At 36.0% G+C, this 12,468-nt stretch overlaps 2 protein-coding genes across 3 annotated transcripts; both read left to right on the forward strand.

Annotated features, from left to right (window-relative positions):
- The first annotated feature begins 2,455 nt into the window (after nt 1-2,455).
- On the forward strand, nt 2,456-7,792 carry LOC104731823 (uncharacterized). Its single transcript, XM_087476928.1, has 10 exons — nt 2,456-2,465; nt 2,638-2,658; nt 2,755-2,839; nt 2,940-3,180; nt 3,264-3,323; nt 6,093-6,131; nt 6,218-6,340; nt 6,448-6,540; nt 6,638-6,887; nt 7,173-7,792. Exons 1-9 carry the CDS (start codon nt 2,456-2,458, stop codon nt 6,803-6,805), a joined length of 840 nt encoding a protein of 279 aa, XP_087333054.1. The 3' UTR covers nt 6,806-6,887; nt 7,173-7,792.
- Nucleotides 7,793-10,393: 2,601 nt separating this feature from the next.
- Nucleotides 10,394-12,108, forward strand: LOC104733543 (uncharacterized). Of its 2 annotated transcripts, none has more exons than XM_087477787.1 (8): nt 10,394-10,462; nt 10,615-10,738; nt 10,814-10,895; nt 10,984-11,224; nt 11,313-11,372; nt 11,450-11,488; nt 11,581-11,703; nt 11,784-12,108. In XM_087477787.1, exons 2-8 carry the CDS (start codon nt 10,639-10,641, stop codon nt 11,943-11,945), a joined length of 807 nt encoding a protein of 268 aa, XP_087333913.1. In that variant the 5' UTR covers nt 10,394-10,462; nt 10,615-10,638; the 3' UTR covers nt 11,946-12,108. The 2 variants fall into 2 exon arrangements, with proteins under 2 accessions (XP_087333913.1, XP_019089121.2); XM_019233576.2 differs by having other exon boundaries at nt 10,397-10,462; nt 10,611-10,738.
- Nucleotides 12,109-12,468: the final 360 nt, after the last annotated feature.

Consider the following 12,468-nt stretch of genomic DNA (forward strand, 5'->3'; position numbering starts at 1 on the left):
TCATATAATCGCCAAGCCTTCTTCCCATAGGGATAACCGACAAAGATGCACCTACGAGTTCGAGCTGCAAATTTATCGCCTTTATGAGCCTGATTGTGGGCATAACATAAACTGCCAAATACCTTCAAATGTGAATAATCCGGTGCAGTCTTATGAAGTCTCTCATACAGAGTTTCACCGTTCATCACAGAGCTTGGAGTTCTGTTGATCAAATATGCTGCTGTTAATACACATTCGCCCCAAAAATCAATTGGTAGATTAGCTTGAAAACGTAATGCTCTAGCAACATTGAAGATATGGCGATGCTTCCTCTCAACTCTCCCATTCTGTTGAGGAGTGCCGACACATGATGTTTCATGAACAATCCCTTGAGAACGAAAATAGGCTCCCATGGAAGTGAATTCGGTCCCATTATCACTCCGAACACATTTTACTTGTGCTTGAAACTGACGAGCAACTAAGGTGATGAAATTTTTGAGGTTTGTTGCAGTTTCTGTTTTATCATTCTGAAGATAAAGCCAAACACTTCGTGAGTAATCATCTACAACTGTGAGAAAATAACGAGCACCAGAAGATGATGGTGTCTTATATGGCCCCCACAGATCAATATGAATTAGCTCAAAAACAGCAGAAGTTTTATTATTGCTTATTGGAAACGAAGATCTGGTTTGCTTAGCGCGGAGACAAATATCACACGCCTTATTGGAAATTTCAGAAACAACAGAAACATCAACTTGTTTAAGTGAACAAACAACTCTAGGAGAAGGATGCCCCATCCTCTTATGCCACAAATCATAGGATTTCTCTTCGCGAACACTTGCAGTAGCAGCCAACACCATCGTGCATAAGTGGAAGGATCCTAACTCTCGCCTACCCGCACCAATCATCATCCTCGAAGCGCGGTCCTGAATAACAAGGAACTTGTCAGCTAACTGTACTATGCAACCAAGCTCATCCATTAGCTGACCAACAGAAATCAAATCTGACTGAAATTCCTCAACATAAAACACAGATTTCAACAACAAATCCGGTCCCAACAGGACTGTCCCCTCCTTAGTAGCTATTCGTTCTCTACCATCTGCCAAAATAACTAATACTGGCTGTACCATGTCTCTCACATCAGTGAGAAGATGATATTTTCCTGTAAGATGGTGAGATGCACCAGTGTCGAGTATCCAAGTAGAGTGAGACTTACCCGATAGTTTTTCGGTGGATAGGTTTGTGCCACTGCTGCTGGCATTCGTGCTACCATTCAGAAGAGTCATGAGGGTGCGCCACTGTGTATCAGTCAAACCACTGACCCCATCACGATCCTTGTCAGTAATCACATAGTTTGCTTGTTCACCGTTTGCTGGAGCTGTTACACGAACGGCGTTGGCAAAGGAAACAGCACCACAACCACGTCCATTGGAAGACGTAAAACCTTGCCCACCACGACCACGACCTGTTGCTGAACGGGACCTCGGTCGGTCTCCCCACCAATCTGGATACCCGATCACGGCATAACAACTCTCTGAAGCATGGCCTGAACGATTGCAGTGTTTACAGAACATCAATTTTTCTTTCTCTTCTCTTCGAAACTGTGGCTTGACTTGAGCAGCAAAGGCACTGATCTCCTGATTCTCCTCAGAAACTTTCGTCACATGTCTTCCCAAATCTTCCTCTTGACGTACAATGTTGTACACTTCTTCCAAGGACGGAAGTGGGACACGAGAGACCAGATTGGACCGAACGGTTCAAAAATTTTCTTCAAGACCAAACAAGAACTCGTGCACTTTATCCTCCTCACGATCATGTTCTTGCAAGGTGCCCAAGTCACAGACGCATTTGCCACACTTACAAACACGTTGGGGCCTGCAACTCGCCATGCTATCCCAGATTCGGTTGAGCTTTCCATAGTAGGCCTCAACCGCAAGAGTTCTCTGCTTACAACAAGCCAATTCTGCCTTGAGTTGTTGAATGCGAGGTCCACTTGTCACCGAGAAACGTTTCTTCAGCTGATCCCACAAATCCTTCGCAACATCACGATGTGAGATGTTGGAACGAATAGAAGAGTCAATCGACATCTTGATCCATGAAACAAGCAAAGCTTGAATCGTCCACCAGTCCTCCAAATCTGGAGATCCTTCAGCTGGGCGTGAAATAGACCCATCGATAAATCCAAATTTTTTTCGTGAGCTAAGCGCCGTTTTCATCCCGCACCATTCGTCATAATTTGTTCCCTTCAACAATGGATGAGAGATCACTGCACCCGGATTGTCGGCAGAGGTCAAATCATAAGGTGAGATTGTTCTTCTCACCTCCGTTGTCAGAGTCGTTGTTGCAGCACCATTCGAGTTTGTACCTTCGGTTGTCATCTTCGTTTGTTTGTTTCTTTGTTTTGTCTTTTTTTTTTTTTTTTTAGGAAAAATTTTCAGGCTCTGATACCATGTAAGATCAGAGTGAGAACACGAGGATGAAGAGAAGTATTTTCTGTATATTACGAAGAACCTTTTACAGAGACTTTATACAAGAGAGCATATCTTCCTACTTAAATACAAAGAGATATGATATATCAATCACCTATGAAATAGTAAAGTCAGTTACATGATTCGATTTCCTTATCAGATGGGATATGATTATATGATATCCCATTAGTTCCATTCGTTTTGTTTCACGGTGGGTAACAATCCTTATTCTTCCTCCTCTTCTTTTTTTTTTTCCTTCTTCCAATCGATAATGGAATAAAGACACTAACGGATTTTACTGAAACAGGAATCGCAGGTGAATGCTCCAATGATGAAGTGAGCAATTTGACAAAGTTCCTTAACAATTACTCCAGCTCCCCTGGATCTTGCGTGTAACGACTCGACTCCTTCTTGTTTCATCCTATATTTGCAAAATAGGTTTATCATTGTTTGTCTCTCTCTCACTGTTGTTATGTGTCATCCATCTTGTAGAGAAATAGGAAATGGACTGGTAGATTCCTTATACATGCCGCTTACGCAACAAGCGAGCATAGCTTGTGAGAAAATCAAACAGATGCCAGAGCTGAGTGAAGGTTACAACATTGTTGGATTATCTCAAGGAAACTTCGTCGCTAGAGGCCTAATCGAGTTCTGCGACAATGCTCCTCCGGTCTTCAACTATGTATCTTTAGGAGGTCCTCACGCTGGCCTATCCGACCTTTCCAAGTTTAATGTGAGTTCTCTTTATATTTCTACTTGTCTATGTGTGTTGACCAATAAAACAATAACAACAACAATGGGGTTCTGTGTTTACAGTGTTCAGTTTGCGAGTTGCTGGACATATATCTTTCAGATGTTTACAACGACTTCGTACAAGTAAAAACCTTCTCTATTCTTCTCTAATCATAGGAATTAAAAACTTAAACCATGATTAATACTGATGAGATTCTACCGGTTCGAGTGAGAAAACCAATACCAAATACAAGGATTGAACCAGCAAGAATCGGTTAAGGAAGAAAAGAATGTCACGTTTTATTGCTATAGTAAATATTGAAAGAAAATAGATTTAGAGCTTGATTGGAACAACATATACTAAAGCATTAGCATTATGCAGCATAAGCATTAAGATGCATAAGCTGTATGTTCTGATTAATATAACACATTTAGTTGATTGGTATAGCAGTGAGTATCATATATGATATTTATATTTAATATATGTTATTAATTAAATAAATATAATTTAACGTGTTTTATTTAGAAAATTAATTATCACTCATTGCTATATAATATTTTTAATATATTTTATATTTAATAAATATTATAAATTTTGATACATATAAATGTGTAATTTATTAATTTTAGTTATATATATTTATAATGTAACACATTAAATACAAAATAATGAATATATTATATTTTTTTATAAAACTTTATATCTATATTTACATTTTTAATTTCAATAAATTTTTAAAATATATATAATATAACACATTAAATTATAATAAAATAATAATATATATTATAAACGATATATCCACATTAATATTTTAATGTATTAAATAAATTATTATATTATTTTAAATAATAACATTAAGTAGTTTCTCATATATATATATATATTATCTTATAACAAATAATTTTATATTTTATGAAATCATAATTTTATATTTTTACAAAATTAATTATTTATTTAGAATTATGTTAACATATATTAATATTTTATAGTTAAATGCTTGGGAAATGCTTCAAATGAGAGCATATAGAAAGAGAGCATATGAGAGCATCTGCAGCTTCTAAATGCTCCCTTATATACTCTCCTAATAAATGTTGATTGGATGATAAAATTAAAAAGCTTCTTCATATGCTCTTTCAATCAAGGCCTTAATCTTTCCTTGGCTCTAGGAACCTTATTCCCATGTTTTTTTGTTAGTAGGATTGTGTTTTGATTACTTACATTTTCCTTCTTGTATTTATAGACCATAGAATCTTAATAAATGAAATAGACTTGAATTTTTGACAAAACAGAGTTATCTCTTTGGTTACTTATCCCCTATATATTAATAGAGAAGCAGTCTCACAAAAAAACTGAGTTGTCGGGCTCACAGAGCTCCTGTGCATTTTTTTAATAAATGCTGTTACTTCTCATAATTATTTACATAAATATGCCATTGAAATATTATGATCAAATGTTTTTTCTATTAAGTTTTAAAAATGAAAGATTTAATCAACTATTAAATCAAAAAATGTATTTAATTATCATTTTCATAACCTATTTACTTATTAAAAGTAAATTACATTTCACAAACAAAAAAAATCATTCATTTATTTACCAATATTATTTCTCATTGCATTTTTAAACTTAGGATTAATTTAAATTAGATCGATTAGTCTAAAAAAAATTACTTTATCTATTTAATGGTATAGTGATACAGAAAATAATGTGAAACATAAAATATGTGAATTTGATTTTTAGAAACACAAAAAGACATCAAAACTTTTTACACGACCTTAAAATTTTTTTCCAAGTTCAACTATTTCACGGGTGAAACATATTTTACAAAAAAATAAATGCAAATTTGAATAAACGGAAAAACTTTACTTACAGATTTTATTTTATACAAACGAATTTTAAAGGGTTTTGTGCAAAAAAACCCTCCAAGTAATTATTTTTTGCAAGAAAACCCTCTACATCAAATAAATGCAGGTCAATACTATGATCTCAAAAGTCACCCGCAATATAACCCTTCTCTGTATTTATGACGTGGCAATTTAAAAGTTTTGTTGTTTTGAGAGCTAAAAAATGGTAGAGCGTTCAGATTATTTATTTTTAACAAAAAAAAATTCCTTTGTCTTCTCTGTTCTTCGTTTCTAAGCCCCTAATCCAAAGAAAAATTCTGATTTTATGTTAAACTGCAGCAAACTTGATTTAGTGCTATAACATTAATCTGTGGAAACACGTTTTAGAAAACTAAACCCAGAATTAGCGTCAAGACATGTTAATTGGTCGCAAGGGAACTTCAACATCTCAATGTTAATCCAATAACATAGAATACAATCAATTGGGTCAAATTTTTAAAACCCGATATGTTAATGGACACGAAAGATTGAAGCAAACCCAACCAACCCAAAGAGTTCACATGAGAGCGAAGTGGCAGATGATGACGGCGAGATTTGCAGGGAAATGGAGGGGCGACTTGCGGTGCGGACAATCACTGGCGGCTTGAAACTACCCTCGGAGGTTGTCAGCAAGAGGCAGATTTATTTTTTTGTTAAAAATAAATAAATCTGAATGCTCTGCCATTTTTTAGCCCTCAAAACAATAAAACTTTTAAATTGCCACGTCATAAATACAGAGAAGGGTTATACTGCGGGTGACTTTTGAGATCATAGTATTGACCTGCATTTATTTGATGTGAAGGGTTTTCTTGCAAAAAATAATTACTTGAAGGGTTTTTTTGCACAAAACCCAATTTTAAATCTTAAATAATAATTTTACTCATAATATTTTATTTAAATTGATTTATTCTGCACATAGTGCGGGTTAGTACCTAGTTCATGTGTTACACATAACACATCTCTTTGGCTTTGACAAGGGACCAGCTTGTCAACTACCTATCATTAATAACACCTATAATGACTCTACAGGATCATGCTGCACCAAGTGGTTGCTTCAAAATCCCTACTGTAAACTCAAAACCCTTCTCTTTCTGATCCTCAAAAAATCATTTGCAATTATACTTTCAATGAACAAAACGTTTTCTGGTATTCAGGATATAAAAAATTATTTGGAACACTCCAAGTACCTGCCAAAGCTCAACAACGAGAGACCTGGCGAGAAGAATTCCACTTATAAAGACCGTTTCACAAGCTTGCACAACTTGGTCCTCATCATGGTACCTTCTCTTTCTGAGAGTCTGAGACCAATGATCCTTGACATCCAAACTGTTAAATATATAGCTCATCATATAATTTTCTTTATCTTTTCCCATTTCCTAAACAGTTCGAGAAAGATAATGTATTGACTCCTAAAGAAAGTTGTTGGTTCGGATATTACCCGGATGGAGCTTACACACCTATTTTGCCTCCTCAAAAGGTGAACCTTATCATCATCATCATCTCTCAAATTTAATTTCTTAACATGATCATCAGACAACCCACTTGGCTTCTTACCCAAATTTTCTTTCTAACAGACAAAGCTTTATACTGAAGACTGGATTGGTCTAAAAACCTTGGATGATGCTGGAAAAGTGAAGTTTGTTAGTGTCCCTGGCGGACACATGGAAATAACGAAAGAAGAGCTTATAAAATACGTTGTGCCTTACCTTCAGAACGAGTCTACGTCATCTTCTGAAATCTGAACACGAGGCGATGTAGACAATTCCATCTTGATCCCATGAATAAAAGAGGCCTAGCTCATCCTAAAATAAGGTCTATATTAATGTAAGTAACATCATCATCTATGTATCATTGAAATACAAATAAATGCTTCATCAGTTTTTTCAAAAGACAACTTTATTCAAATTATTATCAATCTCCTATAAACTAGAGGCTACTTTACTCGTGCTTTCTAACTATTTTAAACATGAAACAAAAAAAAATCAAGAACGAGAGACCTACAAGAGGAAACCCACTTTTAAAGACCGGTTCTCTTTCTTAAACAATAAAAAATTTGAACGACATTGTTGATTAGCCTTATTAAATTTGTTATCTTCATTGCCTAAACAGTTCCAGGGTGACATTGTCGTAATTCCTAAAGAAATTTCTTGGTTCGGATATTACCCGGAAGGAGCTTCCACACCTCTTTTGTCTCCTCAAAAGGTGAACCTTGATCATCACCATGTTCTTTTCTTTGCCACTTCTTTCTAACTATATATGTTTTTCTCAATACAAAGCTCTATCTTGAAGACTGGATTGGTCTGAAAACATTGGATGCTGCCGGAAAAGTTAAGTTTGTCAGTGTCCCTGGGGAGCATCTCCGAATGGCGCAAGATGAAGTTGTAAACTATGTCGTGCCTTACCTCAAGAACCACCCAACATGAATTTTTCTGAATGCTGCGTAACCCCAAGGCAATGGAGACGACACTGCATCCATGAATGCGACTTCATTACTATGCTCTCTCTGTAGGTTCGGATTTTCGGGTTTAGATATAGTATAGAATCTGTTCGAGTTTTTTATACTATCGGGTCGGATTCGGAAATTTACCTGTTTGGGTTCAGGTATACCCGAATTCAAACAAACTAAAATAAAAAATTTAATTTTTATCTTTCTAGAAATTTTAGAACACATGTATTATATATAAATATTTAAAGTTTCATATTATGACAGAAGAATTAAGATGACAAAATGGTTTAAGATGCACCCTTCAATGCTTAAGGTACTGGTTTGAATTCTTTTAACTGCATTTTTACATTTAATTTGGATTAGTTCGGGTCTTTTTCATGTTTGGATATCAGAGGTACTAAACCTGATCGGGTTTTACACACTTCCCGAACCCGAACCAAACCACTTATTTCGGGTCGGGTTTTGGTTCCGGATAATATGTCCAGGGCTATCTCTCTGAATCAATTTATAAAGTGATGAAGAACTTTCGAGATAAACAAAAACAATAGCTTCAGATCATGTATACCGCTAGAGATAGTGCGGATTTGAGGCTATATATCTCTATGACTCTATGATCGAATGATGAGAAATAAAACAAACGAGTGTGCAAAATAAAATAGACAAGAAAATGTTAACGAGGTTCAGTTCTTTCAACCTACATATCCCCTAGACCACATCAAGAAACGAATCCGCTATAAACAGAAAGCGATTACACAACCGCAAACGCATAAATTAAACCCATCCCTATACTGTTCTACCGCTTTGTTCTATTACATGAACTTTTCAGAATCATAGTAACCCTGAGTTAAACGCTACCCGATCCTAGACTTTAACCATGTGGAACTTCACAATACCGGCAACCTTCGTGCCCACGCCATCTTCACCGATGGCTACTCCGCTGCACCACCATCTTGACCGATGGCTCCCTCTCTTCACATTAACACCGCGTATTGGTTTTATATTATGCTGTCGGTGTGAATTGTGATGGTTTACGTTATATATCTCAGGATTTCAAACCTTACACATATGTGCTTCTCACATTATAGCTCAAGTCTCAAGGCATGAATCTTCAAGCAAAGGTCTCTCCCAGTCTCCCCCTATTTACTTTTCTTATTTTCCTGTTCTCTTAGTTTACAAAATTTATTTTCCAATTTGTATTACTTTGAACCGTACAGCAACTGTGTCAACTGCCTGCATCAGGGCAACTTCTTCTAGAAAACTCAACAAAACTCGATCATGTTGATGAGATGAGGAAACTGTGCTTTCAATAAGTCAGCCAATCGATCTCTTCAAGGCTTCAGTATCATGAGAAACGTTCAACCTGATTCTTTTTTCAAAAACAAAAACCTCTATTCATGGTTTGATTAATTAATCACTATGCAGGATTATATTGCTCATAGTGGTTATGACAAGATCCCTAGTGTAATTAAGCTAGTTACTTAACCAAAGTTTGATTCGGGTTTTCAACACAATGGTTTGCTTTTCTAAGGAAATGTCAAAAGTATTTGGAACATTCAAAGGATCTACCAAAACTATATAACAACTAGAGACCTAACGAAAGAACCCCCACCTTGAAAGACCTATTCACCAACTTACACGACTTAGTTTTTATCATGGTATTATTGTAGTGTCTTCTTTCATTATATTCAGATATTAATTATCATGTTTTTCCTAGCTAGCTTCTTGTCATGTTTTTTCCTCTACTTAATTGCTAACCAGTTCAAGAACGATACAACAATTGATCCCTACAGAGACTTCTTGGTTTGGATATAATCTAAAGGTAAGATTCCGTACTCCTTTGTCAACTCAACAGGTGAATTTCTCTAATTTTCAATTTTTTTATCAATCATTTTCCTTCGAGAAACCTAACTATGTACATTATATACCAGACAAAGCAACACAGAGAGAACTAGGTAGTTCTTAAAACATCCGATGTTCCCGGAAAAGTCAAGTTTGTGAGTGTCTCATGACTCGGGAGAGTTGTAGAGCACATGGTTCCTTGCTTGATGCAAGGTGGTCCATGACTTATTAGATATTGGTCCCTAACTGTCATTTTTTGACACGTATTTAAACCACGTAAGGTCAAGTTTGTGAGTGTCTCAAGAATTGGGAGAGTTGTAGAGCACATTGTCCCTTGCTTGATGCAGGTTGGTCCGTGACTTCTTTGATATTGGACCCCCACTGTCATTTTGTGACTGGATATTTACGAATACGTATTGGACCCACTGTCAAAATCTATGTTATTAAATAATTGGTTTTAATTTATTTATTTTTGTCTAAATGATAATGTATTTATTCAATTTCTTCTCTAATTGAAATCGGACGTTATAGGTTTAGTGACTTATTATTGCATTTCAAAATCCACAAATGAAAAACAAAACCTAAAAAGAATGAATCCAAAAATAAACCTTATTCTTAAAAATTAAAAGACAGATTTTCAAATCCCATATAGATTTTATAAATCGATCAAAGTTCATCAAACAATAAGAAATATGGCACTTGGGAAGAAACCATATAAAATGTTTTGAATTCATAAAACAAAAACAAAAAAGATAATAACGATTGTGGACACAGGACTATACCATTTATAGTATAGAATCCGTTTAACAATTAATCCTTTTTGGGAATATTTAACAAGTACAGCATATACTTCTATAGATTTTTATGCAAAAGATGTCAAATTGTTGTTCAAGTCCAAAAACATAAACGAGCCAAACACATGAAAAAAACGTTTTGGAAAGTAGTGACTTGCATGGAGCCAAATGTTAATTTGCGTAGAGCCTACAGGTACAAATAATTCAGTTTTGGTCTATATATAAAGGATCGAAACTAATTCGTACAACTCACAACTTGTGAAAAGAGAATTTAGTAATACAAACTTCTCTAGTATCGCTCAGTTACCCCTTGTACAAAGGTATTATATCTTCATATATCATACTCTTATTTCCTGTGAAGAATTTTGTTCAGTAAATATATTTCATACATGGTTCTCTTCCATCAAAACAAGTAACATAAGACAGACCCTGTAACAAACGTAAACTTATTGTGTGTGTTTATTTAAGAAAGAATCAACGGTACTCTCGTACGGCAATGGAGAAGAGTCTCCAACGATCTGTTCTCCTCGTGACCTTGACTCTCTTCTGCTTCTCCATTCCAGTTTCACTTTCTGTTCCATTCGTCGTGTTTCACGGTGAGTATAACAATCCTTAATTCTTCCTCCTCTCTTTTTCAGGAAGTCAACTAATGGGTTTTATTAATTAAACAGGGTTTTTAGGTGCATGCTCCGACAACAAAGTGAGCAACTTAAAGTCCCTTCGCAACCTCTCCGGCTACCCTGGATCTTGCGTGTAACTGACTCAACTTCTTCTTCTTATTGTTTCATCCTAATCTTGAAAATTGGTTTACCGCTGTTTGTCTCTATGTGTCATCTCATAGGGAAATAGGAAATGGACAGGTAGATTCCTTATTCATGCCTCTTACGCAACAGGCGAGTAAAGCTTGTGAGAAAATCAAACAGATGCCAGAGCTGAGTGAAGGTTACAACATTGTTGCAGAGTCTCAAGGAAACATGGTCGCTAGAGGCCTAATCGAGTTCTGCGACAATGCTCCACCAGTCTTCAACTATGTATCTTTAGGAGGTCCTCACGCTGGCGTGGCTGCAGTTCCCAACTGTACTGTGAGTTCTCTTTGTATTTCTACTTTTCTGAGTGTCTTAATCACATTTACAATCACAATAACAACAACAATGAGGTTTCTGTTTACAGGAATCATTTTGCTTGGTCCTCAAGGCACTGTTTCCACTTTTCTACACTGACCTCGTTCAAGTAAACCTTCCATAATCCTTCTTCTCTAATCAAGACTTAAACCTTCAACCATGATTTAATAATGACTCTGCACGCAGGATAATGTTGCTCCAAGTGGTTATGTCAAAGTCCCTACTGTAAACTCAAAACCCTTCTCTTTCTAATCCTCAAATCATTTCCATTTATTATGAATACTTTTTCAGTTGACAAAACATTATATGGTTCTCAGAAAATAACAGAGTATTTGGAGCACTCCAAGTATTTGCCAAAGCTCAACAACGAGAGACCTGGCCAGAAGAACTCCATTTTTAAAGACCGTTTCACCAGCTTGCACAACTTGGTTCTCATCATGGTGACTCTCTTTTTGAGACCAATGATCCACCACACATCTTTATAGCGTTGTCATTAATTTTCTTTCCATTTCCTAAACAGTTCCAAAAGGATACAGTGTTGATTCCAAGAGAAACTTCTTGGTTTGGATATTACCCGGATGGAGATTTCACACCTGTTTTGCCTCCTCAAAAGGTTGAACCGGATCATCTCCCGAGTTCAATTTCTTCACCTTATCATCATCAACCACTAGTTTCTAACTAACTAACTATATATTCTTTAGGGTGAATTACTTAAACGTTACTCATTTTAGGTAATATTACCAGAATCTACAAAAAACTTTTTTATTACTAGAATGTTTCGGGTATTTTCAAAATATCCAGCGTGTCCCTGTTTTATGTTACCGGAAAAAACGTAATTACAAAAATGTCATTGCCACGTCAGACGCCACGTCAGAAATCGCTGACGTGTAACCATAACTCAGCCGTAACGCGATACATAGTATGTTGCGGCTGAGTTATTGGTATGTTGAGGCTGAGTTATCGGAAAAACATTTGAGTAAGAGCGGACGGCTGACTTATTAAAATCTGGCTGAGTTATGCTCATAAGTGAACCAAGCGTTACGGCTGACTTATAAAATTTGGCTGAGTTATGCGCATAACTCAGCTTTAGTGACGGCTGAGTTATCACCTGATGGTTGAGTTGTCAAATTTCTGGCTGAGTTATTACAACGACACGGCTGAGTTGTCAAAATTTTGGCTGAGTTATTACAACGACACGGCTGAGT

This window comes from Camelina sativa, chromosome 12, assembly GCF_030686135.1.
Source record: "Camelina sativa cultivar CO46 ecotype springtype chromosome 12, ASM3068613v1".
In the NCBI taxonomy this organism is placed as follows: Eukaryota; Viridiplantae; Streptophyta; class Magnoliopsida; order Brassicales; family Brassicaceae; genus Camelina; species Camelina sativa.